We start from the raw sequence: 13459 nt of genomic DNA on the forward strand, positions 1-13459 counted from the left end.
AAACAAAAATTGAACTGTTTGGCCATAATGACCATCGTTATGTTTGGAGGAAAAAGGGTGAGGCTTGCAAGCCGAAGAACACCATCCCAACCATGAAGCATGGGGGTGGCAGCGTCATGTTGTGGGGGTGCTTTGCTGCAGGAGGGTCTGGTGCATTCACAAAATAGATGGCATCATGAGGAAGGAAAATTATGTGGATATATTGAAGCAACATCTCAAGACTTCAGCCAGGAAGTTAAAGCTCAGTCGCAAATGGGTCTTCCAAATGGACAATGACCCCAAGAATACCTCCAAAGTTGTGGCAAAATGGCTTAAGGACAACAAAGTCAAGGTATCGGAGTTGCCATCACAAAGCCCTGACCTCAATCCGACTTTTTTTAAGTTAAAGGAAGAGTTGACCCAAAAAAATTTGTGGACAGAACTGAAAAAGCATGTGCGAGCAAGGAGGCCTTCAAACCTGACTCAGATACACCAGCTCTGTCTGGAGGAATGGGCCAAAATTCCAGCAACTTATTGTGAGAAGCTTGTGGAAGGCTACCCAAAATGTTTGACCCAGGTTAAACAATTTAAAGGCAATGCTACCAAATACTAACAAAGTGTATGCAAACTTCTGACCCACTGGGAATGTGATGAAAGGAATAAAAGCTGAAATAAATAATTCTCTCTACTATTATTCTGACATTTCACATTATTAAAATAAAGTAGTGATCCTAAAAGACCTAAGACAGAAAATGTTTTCTATGATTAAATGTCAGGAATTGTGAAAAAACTGAGTTTACAACAGCAACATGCTAAAAGGCGAGAAGCTCTCATGTTTTCTTATAGAAAGGTAAAATTCTAGTGTAGATTGACCAAAGCAGAAGAAAAGGACATAAGCATAACATATAGACAGGCACCATCTGCTTCAACAATTATCTTATAAAGCACATCTATGTGCAAACTGCATATGCAGAGACACCTGCTGAATGCTGAGTAATAGAATTGCTGGTCTCCTGTAGCTAAGAGGTAAGCAAGAGGGAAATAATGATGGTGCTATTACTGCTTTGGATGTTGACGTAGCTGGTGGCGTTCTCTCTGCCCAGTGAGTTCTCTACCACACAGGTGTAGTTCCCAGAGTCCTCCAGTCTCACTCTATTGATGTGAAGCTTTGAGTTTTTCCTGCACAGATGTGACAAAGACAAAGAGAGCGAGAGAGAAGTGAGTTTATATGAAGATTGAAATATGAAGAGAGACAGACGATAAGTCGAACAGGTCAGGGCCAGGGTAAAAAGTATATACTGTAAAAAGAGAAATAGAGAACAGAGAATAAAAAAAAAACAGAGAATAGACAGACACCCTAGAGGTGAGAAATTAAAAACAAATAAAATGAGGTAGTAAAATTCTTTATAAAAGAATACGTGTGCGTGTGTTCTTGCATCTCGCGTAGAGCTGATGTGTGTCATTTTTGCCATGTTAAATGTCTTTCTTGTATCCAAGCTTACAATGCTGAGACAACTATGAGTAAGCCATTTGTAGGTTGATTTCACCTTAAAGTGTACCACTGTGGCGCTATCAAAACATTTATTTATTTTTTTTTTATTTATTTTTTTCTTGACCAATGATGTAAGTTCGGGATGGGACAATCTGTATGAACAACGAATGGAAGGCAGGGGAGTGTTCTGGAATTTGTTTGAAAACAGATTATTTTTGCAATTCTGTTTGGTGCTGCTAGTGCTGCAGAAATTACACACTTCAGCTTAAATGTGATGTTTTTAAGATGGACATGTTTATGGAAAAACATGCCTGTTGATACTGGCATAACATTCCTATAAACCAGTCAGATTTAAGACTAGAGATAGGCTGGGGTTATGGGCTTGAACAACATTATGCTCAACCTATCTTTTCCACTCTAATTTTAGGGTAAGGGTTAGGTTAAATTAGGTTGCATTTGGAAATGTTAGGTTAGGCAAGGTTAGGGAAGAATTAAAGGAATAGTTTAATTTGTAGCAAATTGTAGTAACATTTGTAGTTAAAAAGTATATAAGTATTGTTTTGTTTGTAAAAATAATCAATTGTTTGGGTTCAGAAGAACTTTATTTGTCGACTGGAGTCATGTGGATTATTTTGATGCACCCTAAATATGCATTTTGGACCGTCAAAAAATGGAGTACACTTGCATTGTTTAAAGGAGGAGGCCTGAAATGAAATCTTAAAAATCTTAAATTCTGTTTTGATGAAGAAACTCTGATACATCTTGGATGGCCTGAGGGTGAGTAAATTATCAGCAAATTTTAATGTTTAGGTGAACTATTCCTTTAAGGTAGGGTAGGCTTAGGGTTAGGTTAGGGTGGGGTTAGGGTTGGTTGAGGGTAAGGGTGGGGAAAGGTTAGGTTTGGGGTAGGTTTAGGGAGAGTTAAGGGTAAGAGTTAGGTTAGGTTCAGTTAGGTTAGGTTAGGATAGGTTGGCTTTAGGGAAGGGTAGAGGTAGGTTAAGGGCTAGGACGTGGGGTCTCTTTTGGAATCAGTCTGATATTTAGACTGTCTCTTAGTCCCTCTCCTTAGGTCAGGACAGCTCATTTGAAGAGTGAAGCTCTTTAAAGATCTCAATCTGGAGCAAAACAGAAAAAATGGCAGTCCTGTGCACCGCTGGACTTCAGCACAAATCATTCCCTGTCCTTATTTTACCTCCATCATTATCAAAATATCCCTGTCCACCCTGTCAGCTCTCTTACTCACAATTAATCTGTGTAATTGTGCGTACGGATGCGTGTGTGTGCCTGTGTGTGTGTGTGTGTGGATTTGCAGTTTCAGCACACGCACCTTTGCAAAATTACACAAGGGGCCAGTGAAAAGGCAATCCTGTTAGAGTGAGCTGATTTCTGCAGAAACATGCACCTCAGCACTTTTTCTCGGAGAACAGAAACGGGCCGCCACGTTACAAAATGCCCTGAATTCTCATGCGCTTCCATGAAAGTCTGTATGTTTCCCTGCGGCCACTGCATATTGAACGCAGAAGACAAAAACAGACAGGAAATGCATGGCTACATATGGGTTGTATATACAGCTACTTGTACACTATTGATTTTTGTTTCAAATGGCTAAATGACATTGATGCAATGTTACAGCGATATGCACAGCTCAGCAACTTTAAATTCTATCTTTATTCCCATTTAAGAGCACACCACTAAGAAGATTGCATGATTATACAACTCTCATGGAAGACTAGATTATGTAGTCTCTAGAGTGCACAAATTTAGTCATATGTTTTTTTTTTTTATTATTCCTTTCTCCACCTACGGATGCCACAGAAGAAAACTAATGCATGTTCAGGCCCACTCACTCTGCCTCAGAAACACCAGCAACCCACAGTCCCATCGGCGAGGGAAACACTGAAGTAATCAAGCGAAGTTACACACAATTCATTGATGGCCCTTTCTTGAAGTGGCTCACCAGAACCTGGTTCCTGGTGAGACTCAATCCCAGGATCGTGTAGGTGGAATATGGTGGCTTTTTTTGCACCATTGTGCTAGCCAAGTGTGCATCACTGTTACATTTTTTATGATTCTGTAACTTTTTTTAAGTTAAAGGAAGAGTTGACCCAAAAATGCAACCTGGTCTCAGTGAAAACGTGACTCCATATACATTTTTGCAAAACTCAATATGCGTGTATCCAGGGTACAAATTGCTACAGTTTCTAGATGAAATGAACACTAGAGGCACTACAAAAACTGTGTATTATTCACATTCACACTAATGATAAGGTTTTCTCTCTATACTCATATACTTCTGTTATGATATCGACGCACTTTTACTCTAACGCATCGTTTGAAAAACTGGACATTTTTTTACGCTTGTTTTATAGACCCTCCTACTTATAGGCACTTATTCCAATTTGATTAGCTTGCATGGTAGCTCATATGGAAGAGCACTGGACTTTGAACCCAGCAGACCAGGGATCATGACTGTTCAATAATGCAAGCTAAAACATGACACCACAGTGATATGGAAAGATGTGCTTGCTTCAGAAAATGTCTTTTTCATTTTGCTTATACATTTAAAAAACTAACGGTTGGGTTTAGCCGTTGGTTGGCTAGATGCTTCAGAAAAAAATGCTTTTCATTTTTGCATTTTAAAATACTATCGGTTGGGTTTAGGGTAAAGGGACGTACATTTTAAAACCTCCAAATCCACCTTCAAAAGCTCATCTGAATACAACCTCATTTCACTGGGTTTTGGCGCCCTCAGCTGGACATTTCACTTTGAAACTGCAGCCAGTCCACTTATTTGAATATATAGAACTGAATTGCTCATGACCTCATATCAGTGAAGCCACTACACTGCCATATTGCAGTGCCCAAACATTCCAATGTCCGTATTGACTTAATAGGAAATCATCTCATTTCAGCGAATAAACATTAGTCATTCAATCACCGATTTTATATCTGAAATCTGCATGTGCATCCCTACAACGTAAACATCCTAAACATGTAATTATTTATTTATTTAAAGTCGGGGATTTTTCCTGTTTCTTGAAAGCCCAAATGAGTTATGTATATCTATATCAAACAGTATCCACCTCTAACAAACTTCATCAGCGTACAGATCAGCTGAAAGTTCACTGAAACTGAGGAACGATACAACCAGACATTTTCAGACTTATTTATTGTGATCAAAGTGTTTGTTCAGAGATACTTGTTTTATGTTTTCATCAAAAAGTACCTTTTTCTCGCGGTCACTTGAATAAGAGCGCGCGCTCTCTCCCTCTATCACACGCGCAGCGCGTGCTGAGATTGAGGGGGACGTGCAAGGTAAAATTGGTTTAATTTAAACTGATACGCTAGATTTAAATGCCAAACAAACACGTATTTATGACATGTATCCATGTATGTCTACAGAGAGCACTTCAATATGAAAACAAGCAAATCCCGGGCATTTAAGGTGATTTAGAAATCCCGGTCTGACTTTTTTAAAGATCCCCTCCAGTGAAAATCACATTTTTAACCTTGTTTACATGTCCATATGGTGTTTTTTTATATGCTAGAAGACATACCATAAGTGAAATCAGCAGTCAACTTCATAGCAGAGCTTTTTTGCCTTGGAACTGAAATGTACCAAAGACAGTCTCAAAAACACAGATTCAGACAGCCAGGGTTTCATACGTCACAAACCTAAGGAAGCAATCCCGTCAGCTTGCGGAGTGGGGCTTTCCATATCAATAGCATGTGCTACAGCGAAGCAAGGAGTATCAGGAGAAGCCAGATGTAGCTACGTATCGGTATTTTGCAAGATATGTTCTGTTTTTGGATGCAAAGTTGCGAAATGACAAATGATGAGTTTATTTGGAAAAATCTTAATGTCTCAGCAAAACTTCCAGAGAAAACTCGGGTTTGCTGTAGTCATTTTCCAGAGAACTGTTTTAAAAATTTTACCCAAAAACAGATGGGTTTTGCCACTAAACTTATACTGAAGCCCAACGCGGTTCCATCAATTTACCCTGGGGACACAGTGAGCCTGAGCTGCAGGCGAGCAGTGCAGGGGTGAGTGGAGATGGAGGTGGGGACTAATTTGCATATTCATAGATCCGTGCATACTAAATGAGGCAAAGGTGTAGAGTTATATCAAAGCCATTTTAAGGCATGAAGGGATTATTTTCATGGAAAAACCAGGTGTTAAACTAGTGACTAAAGAGGGACTTCAAAGTCCCTTTCTGGCAAAAGGACATATTGTCACCCTAAACAAGCATATATTACAGCTTTTCCCACTTGCATTACAACTTATGGACAGTTTTGCTGCTCCCTGTGGTGATTGTTGTGCTGCATTGATAGACTGAACACGGGGGCTGGTGAATGCTTTGACATTGCGATCCGTGCATGTCTTCTGCCTCGTAACGAATATTATCCATAACGAGCTAATTAAACATTAAACTTGATTGTCACTAGAGGGCGAAATGCAAATGTTGTATCCGCAGGTCGTATATGGTGAAACGGGTGTTTTTGACTGTCAGTCAATGATGATCTATGAGAGTTTGGGCATACTAAAGATGGTTGCTCGAACACTTCTGGTAGCTTCACCTCCTGCAGGCAGTTTACCATTGCGTCAGCAATCCAGTTCTATATATATATCAGTGAGCCAAACGTGTAATACACCATGTAAATTAAGTTTTTGCAAAAACATAGCAATACCCACGTAAATTTCATGAGACCAGGCTGCAAAAAAGAACATTTTGTCAATGTTTTCTCATCCTCTTGTCATAACAACCTCATATTATTTTTAGGGCTGTCGATTTAATGTGATAAATCAATGTGATTAATTCTATAAAATGATGTGTTTATAATTGATCATGTCCCTATGGAATATTCGTGCCATCGAAGCAATTCAAGCTTGAAGTACCACGTGTTCTCAGCAGGGGGCAGTAAGTGAATCTCCAGCCATATAGGCAACACGCAGCTGTACAGAGAACAAACCACACTCAGGCTTCCTCTAGCAACAGCACAAGATGGAATGTGTTCTTCCGTTCAACAGCTGGACAGAGCGTAATTCTGAATGCAGGGATCTGAGACATGTTTTTCTCAAACTATGTTTAACTTGACACAGTGACATAAAAACGCTGTTTTTGACATGACACAACCAAAGTGAGGCACTCCAAAAGCGTCTGTCTGACACAAGTGGACATTGAGATGTCCTTAGAAAAGCCCTTATAATAAATCTATCTCGGACAGATTGATGAATTCACTTGCAAAATGGATTTCTGTGGATGTAGGCCAATGATAGGCTTATGTTCAATAATATAGAAATAAAACTATATTGCCTTCTAAAGCCACTTTTTTCTTGTCTTATCAAGGTTTTACTCATCTGACAATATAATGTAATTCATTGTAATTATCTGAATTATTATTTTTATAATATATATTATATTTTTAATTATTTAAATATAACTATTTAATCATTACGTATTTAATTATCATTTGAGGGGCTTTCTCAGGAAATATTTATAAATACAATTAACTATGATTAATTCGATTAATTAATTGGCATATCATGTATTTAACTTTTTTTTTAATTATCGACTGACAGCCCTAATTATTTTATTTTTCCATGAAACACAAAAGGAGATATTAGGCAGAATGTATGAACAGCTCTTGTCCATGCAATGTATTGTTTCAGGTTTAACATCAATGATGCCAGAAGGCATTGGTTTTTGTATTATGTGGCTACTTCAATTTTTAATATACAAGACCGTAGGAGATTTGAGATTTACAATATGGAAGAGAGTGAGATTATCAGTTATTAAAGACTTACATTTCAGTCTGTTCTTTACTAAAAGCAATTGTATGGCTTCAGAAGACATGGAATACACACCACACGAGTCATATCAACATTATTCATAATTTCTCCTTTTGTGTTTCACAAAAGAAAGACAGTCATACAGGTTTGGAACAACATGAGGGTGAGTAAATGATGAATTAATTTATTTATATTTTTTTCAGGTGAACTATTCCTTTTAAAAGAAGCCTGCATCTCTCTCACCCTTCTGAGAATACTGAGTCTATTTACAAACTGGGACAATCTTCTGCTAGAGTCGATGGGAGATGTTTTTTTAATACCTCTGATGCTAAGAATAGTTCTGCCATTGTATGAGTACTGTGTTTGGGGGTGTGTGTGTGTGTGTGTATGTGTGTGTGTCTTACTTGTTGGATTTGATTTTGACGTCTTTTCGCTTGCGGAGCTGGCTGCCATCTTTGTACCAGTTGAAGGAGGGGCTTGGATTGCCCGTGGCATCACACTTCAGAGTCAGCTTTCTACCTTCCAGTAGCAACTGAGAATCCATGGGCTTCACCTTCGGAGCTGATGCTACAGACAGATAAAAGAGAAAGATTGTGAGCGGAAAGTGGTGAAAATGTGGGGTTGCCCCTTGGGAAAAATAATCCCAAATGAGATCTTTAATTAATCAGTTGTTTCTCTTTCCATGAGATTAAATGGGTTTCTCTTAGACAATAATGAAATTAAATGGAGAGTAAAGGCCCAGGTATACTTTTTTTTTTGCACGTTCCGGATCGTTTCATGCCTAGTCAATCGCACTGCCTTTGTGAGTATACTCTTCTGACTGCAAGCAAATACGAACGTGTTTGACGGATACCCACTACAACTTCTTTGTGATACTCTTTTAATACAGTCAATATCAGGTGCATGCATCAGCGACGCACACAGCTAAGGACCGCATGCGCGGATCAAGAAAATCTAGGCAGTGCGGGGTCAAGCCGCGCAGCTGTGCTGATGACGCAATTTGCGTCACACATACTGTGCGCAGAGCGATCCACAACGCGGACACCCAAAGTTTACTTTGGCTTTAAGTGGAGACTTTGCTAGAGTCTCCTGCATCTCAGATCTTTCTCCTGAGAAACAGACCCGATTAATCACATATGTGCCTCCTCTAGAGTTAAGAAAGAGATCTCAACAATGTACCAAACTGCACCATAGATTTGCCAAGATCCCAAAGTTTGCAATCAAATGTCAAGGATTTTAATTCTCATCAAATTCACCCAAGTCCAAATTATCAGAGCTATGCTATCCAGGTGTATCTCAAGAAAACTGTCAAACTGTCATATGTCCAGGTCATATTTCACCCCAAAATCAAAAGAAAGAAATGATATATAGTACTGTGCAAAAGTCTTAGGCACATAATATTTTTAACAAAAAACATTTGTCTTTAAGTGTACCAGTAGGAAATATCCATTTTAAATTTCAAAATTCCCTGTGCAAATAGAATTGAACAGATGAAGAACAAGGAGCCCTACCACAAATGGTATGACCCCCACAGACCCCGGATCTCAACATCATTGAATCAGTCTGGGATTACATGAAGAGACAGAAGCAATCGTGCTGTTTGTCACACCAAATATTGATTTAGCTTTTTTTTTTTAGATTTACTAGACTTTGTATGAAGATAATAGACAAAGGAAAAGTATTTATGGCATTGTTTTTGAAGACATCCTCACTATATCATCAAGTGACTAAAACTTTTGCACAGTGCTGATTAAATCTCATTCTAATTTCTCTAATGAAAGTATTATTAAATTATTTCAATATTATGCATTATGGTAGTATTTGTTGTACTGCCTATAATTTATGCTTATCCTTTTATATATATATATATTTTTTTTTTTATTTTTTATTTTTTAAAGTACAGCGATGAGAATCTAATGAGAATGAAAATTTTTCGTATGATTGAGATTCACCCATCCACATCTTAGGACAATATGCAAATTTTACAGTAAGTGAGACCTCCAGTAAACATGAGAAATGAAAGAGCAACCTCTGAGCAATATAATTTTCCTCTGGGTGGAGGTGAGATGGATTGAGGTGACAAGGGGGAGAGAAAGAGAGATTAATGGAGGTGGGGGGGTACAGACAGAGGAAAGGGAGGGATTGTGGCAAGAGAGGAATGCAAGAAAAAGATAAACGAGAAGGCATGATGGCTAAAAATGGAGGGAAACATATTGAGAGACAGACGCAGACAGAGGGATGAAGAGAAGGCATGATTTAAAAAGAAAGTGGAAATCAGTGAAGGGAAGAACTGAAAAAAGAGAGTCTTTATGAGGACTCTCCATAGACATAATGATTTTTATACTGTACGAACTATAGATTCTATCCCCTAAAGCTAACCCTCACAAAAAACTTTCTACATTTTCACAATTTTCAAAAAAACATCATTTAGTATGTATTTTAAGTGATTTGAATTATGGGTACACTAGAAATGTACTCATAAACCACATTTATAGCATAATACCCTTGTAATTACCAATTTGTAACCTAAAAAAAAAATATCCTCATAAACCACCAAAAACCTGCCAAAGTCACTAGCCACTCAGCATTTTCACTTTTCACTAGCCAAAATCCCCCACCCCACAAAAAGTGATGGAAGTAATTGGAGACTGTAACTGCATGCATTTGTTTAGACATTTTATTTAAACAAGAATGACATGAGTTCAGCAGGACACAGCCCTTATAATTAAGATCATCTCCTAGAATATCTAAAGGCAAATACACTGATCAGCCACAACATTAAAACCACTGACAAGTGAAGTATATAACATCGATTATCTCATTACAATGGCAACTATCAAGGGGTGGGATATATTAGGCAGAAAATGAACAGACAGTTCTTGAATTTCATGTGTTGGAAGCAGGAAAAATGGGCAAGCATAAGGATCTGAGCGACTTTGACAAGGGCCATATTGTGATGGCTAGACGACTGGGTAAGAACATCTCCAAAACAGCAGGTCTTGTGGGGTGTTCGTGGTATGCAGTGGTTAGTACCTACCAAAAGTCTTCCAAGGAAGGACAACCAGTTAACAGGCGACAGGGTCATGGGCGCCCAAGGCTCACTGATGCATGTGGGGAGCGAAGGATAGCCCGTCTGGTCCGATCCCACAGAGTAGCTACTGTAGCACAAATTGTTGAAAAATGTAATACTGGCCATGATAGAAAGGTGTCAGAACACACAGTGCATCACAGCTTGCTGCATATGGGGCTGCATTGCCACAGACTGGTCAGAGCTATTTTGGTGGCACGAGGGGGACCTACACAATATTAGGCAGGTGGTTTTAATGTTGTGGCTGATCAGTGTATGACCAGTTAGAACAGGAGTAGGAAAACTTTGTCAATAATTTGTCCACTTGTCCATAGAAGTCCAGATTTTAACCCCTTTAACCATTCTAAATTGTGCTTGCCTTCATGAAAATTTGCCATTGTTCTTCCATTATTTTACAGTGCCATTTGTAATAACCATAACCATAGGTCAGACCATTGATGGCTCCACATTACTGTGGTTAGGCTAGTGTAGATAGATAATAATCTATATCATTTTATATATAAAAAAACAAATAGCCTAAACACATTTATAAACATTTAACTACAACTTTCACAGTTAATAATTCCATGGAGTACAAAAGGAGATTAAACAATTTGTAATTCACTTTCACTGTGTCACGTCTAGATGTGTTTTTGTTCATGTTTTGTGTTCATGTCTTTTATTTTAAAGTTTAGTTCCTTTTCCTGTTCAGGTCATGTGGTTCCATGTCATGTTATTTCCTGTTTCCATGTCAATTCATGTGATCATCCTGTTTCCCTCCATGTTCATGTGTCTTGTTTTCATTGGTTTATTGTCTTGTTAACTCGTTATCAGTTCTAGTTTGTCATTGGTTTAAGTTTATTAGTCTTGTTATCTTGTTTATAGTTCTGTCTGTTCATTGGTTGTCTTGTTACCCTTGTCAGTGTATTTATATATATCATGTTTGCCATGGTCCTTTGTCAGGTATTGTGTGTTGTAACGTTGTTTGGAAGTCAAGTCAAGTTCATGTTTTGTAGTCACGTTTTTGGTTTTCACGCTTCTAGTAATAAACTGCACTTGGGTTCTACACTTCATCATCATCGTCTGCCTGTAATTGCCAGCCCATCGTTACACATTGCACCTTTTTCCATACATGAAAAAATACATGAATCATTTTTTATTCATGGAAGAAAGTCCTACAGGTTTGGATCAAATAAAGGTGAGTGAATGATGAAAGAATAATTATTAATAATCAAACTGAAGTCTTATAGATTCACCCTAATCGATTTAATATGCATCTATACCAGTTACCAGTTAGTGTTGCTGCAGTCAAATCATTTTAGTTTGGATGATGATGTGTATATTAAAAAACCTTGTAATCGATGCTGATGCATGGCACAATGTTGTCTCGTTACCTTGTCAGTGCTGATTATAATATCAGGGCTGTCTGGCAGTTTGAGAGTTTCGACTCTCTCCTCCATATACTGTAGCTCTTTAAAGTAGAAGATTCTCAGTAGAATTCAAATGGGTCACAAATGTTTGTGGTCCCCGCAGGCCACTGCGATATCGAGTGAAGCCCGACTGAATCATGCAAGTTTCGCTCTGCGCTGTCCCAGATCTCTGGCGGTCTTATCTCAGGAGCATGCTGGTGTGTGAGCTGTTGTGGTTAGCGCGAAAGCATGCTTCATTCGCCCTGCAGAGATGTGCATGTAAGTTATGAGAGGCATATTTACTGCTTATAGAGTGCTACAAGCAAGATAAATACAATACAATTTGCTGGTGGCCACCCTGCTTATTTCTACACGTATTTGAAGGGTGGCTGCTGTTAATATCAAGGCCTGGTTGTATGACTAAAATAACAATAGAAAACGGAAAAAAACACACACTGTTTCTTCCCAATACTTAAGAAGCATAAAAGATTTGGTGATAAAATAATGCGTTATAAAGCAGACAACAGTGAAAATAGTCCAGTCTAACACAAGTTGTACATGTGAAGTGTTAATTAATCTGTATCCAGCTGTAGGTAGAGTGTTATAAGGGGCGTTTGGCTCGGGGGTCCCGTCTCATGTTGCCTCACCCATGACCGGAGGAGGGGGTCACGCTTGATGGTTAAATATGGGACAATGGCCATCCCGATGAGTCAGTTTCTGCCAAAATACGAGATGTTCTGTCTAATGAGAGACAGTTGAGAAAGCTGGCAGCCTTACTAGCATATTGCCACTGTCTTTAGTTGAGCTCTGCACTTTGTGTTCTTACATAATAATATTATTTACACTCAAATGAATATTTCGTGAGCTATTGTGCATTTCTTTGTGAGTAACCACGTGTGGCAGGGTGGGGCCGGGTTGTGATTCTACACACCCGGCTCCTAATCAGGCTGATTATCCCGAGAGGGATAAAGGCCGACTGGAGACGGCAGTGCGGCAGAGAGAGAGTTACGGACAGCTGTCCGACACCTGTGTGTGTGTTTGTGCTTTTGTTTTAGTTAATCATTAAATATTATTTATATTGTCAAGCCGGTTCTCGCCTCCTCCTTTCCATTGATGTGTTACACTGGTGCCGAAACCCGGGAAGGAGCAGGGATGCGCCGTAGTAGAGTCCTCGCCACTACCATCCACCCCAACGGAGCAGCTGTGGCCATCCGCTGGGGGACGGAGGAGCCCGGTCGCCTGAAAGCGGAGGAATGGCCGCCGACCGCGAGGGGAGGAGGGGCTTCTAACCTACCACCTGGAGCGGTCAGGGCCGCTGCCAGGGGTGGAGGAGACCCCTTCCTTCCACCGAAAACGCGGCAGGGCTTCCGTGCGCCAGGGGCCAGAGGACTGCCTCTGATCCGCCTGGATAGGCACGGCTGTCATCCACCAGAGGGTGGAGGAGTGGCCGAGGACCAGGCTACGGCGTATTGGAGAACCGGCAAGTGAATTGTTTTTTCTCTCTCTCTCCTCTCTCTCCCACTGCCGCTCCATGTTGGCCTTTTCCCTCTCTTATTAAATGTTTTTGTTAATTTGGCACAATCGCAGTTACCGCATGTAGGTGCCACATTTTTTTGGTTTCCCTCCCCTTATCCCCTCCCCTGATCCAGGTAGACGGGGATGACCTGCCGTCAGACGGGGTGGAGGGGAAGGGGGGGGGGTGTACATCATGCCGGGGGCTC

The 13459-nt window shown here is 39.7% G+C and overlaps 1 protein-coding gene across 2 annotated transcripts in view; it reads right to left on the reverse strand.

The window, feature by feature from the left end:
* Window positions 1-13459, reverse strand: part of LOC127418030 (pro-neuregulin-2, membrane-bound isoform-like) — a 148732-nt gene that overhangs the window by 84556 nt on the left and 50717 nt on the right. For both annotated transcript variants that reach the window (XM_051658352.1, XM_051658351.1), the window contains exons 2-3: window positions 7667-7829; window positions 1040-1158 (exon numbers count right to left, since the gene is read on the reverse strand). In XM_051658352.1, the coding sequence (XP_051514312.1) occupies window positions 1040-1158; window positions 7667-7829 (282 nt within the window). The remainder of the gene's footprint in view (window positions 1-1039; window positions 1159-7666; window positions 7830-13459) is intronic.

Source organism: Myxocyprinus asiaticus, chromosome 27, assembly GCF_019703515.2.
Source record: "Myxocyprinus asiaticus isolate MX2 ecotype Aquarium Trade chromosome 27, UBuf_Myxa_2, whole genome shotgun sequence".
NCBI lineage: Eukaryota > Metazoa > Chordata > Actinopteri > Cypriniformes > Catostomidae > Myxocyprinus > Myxocyprinus asiaticus.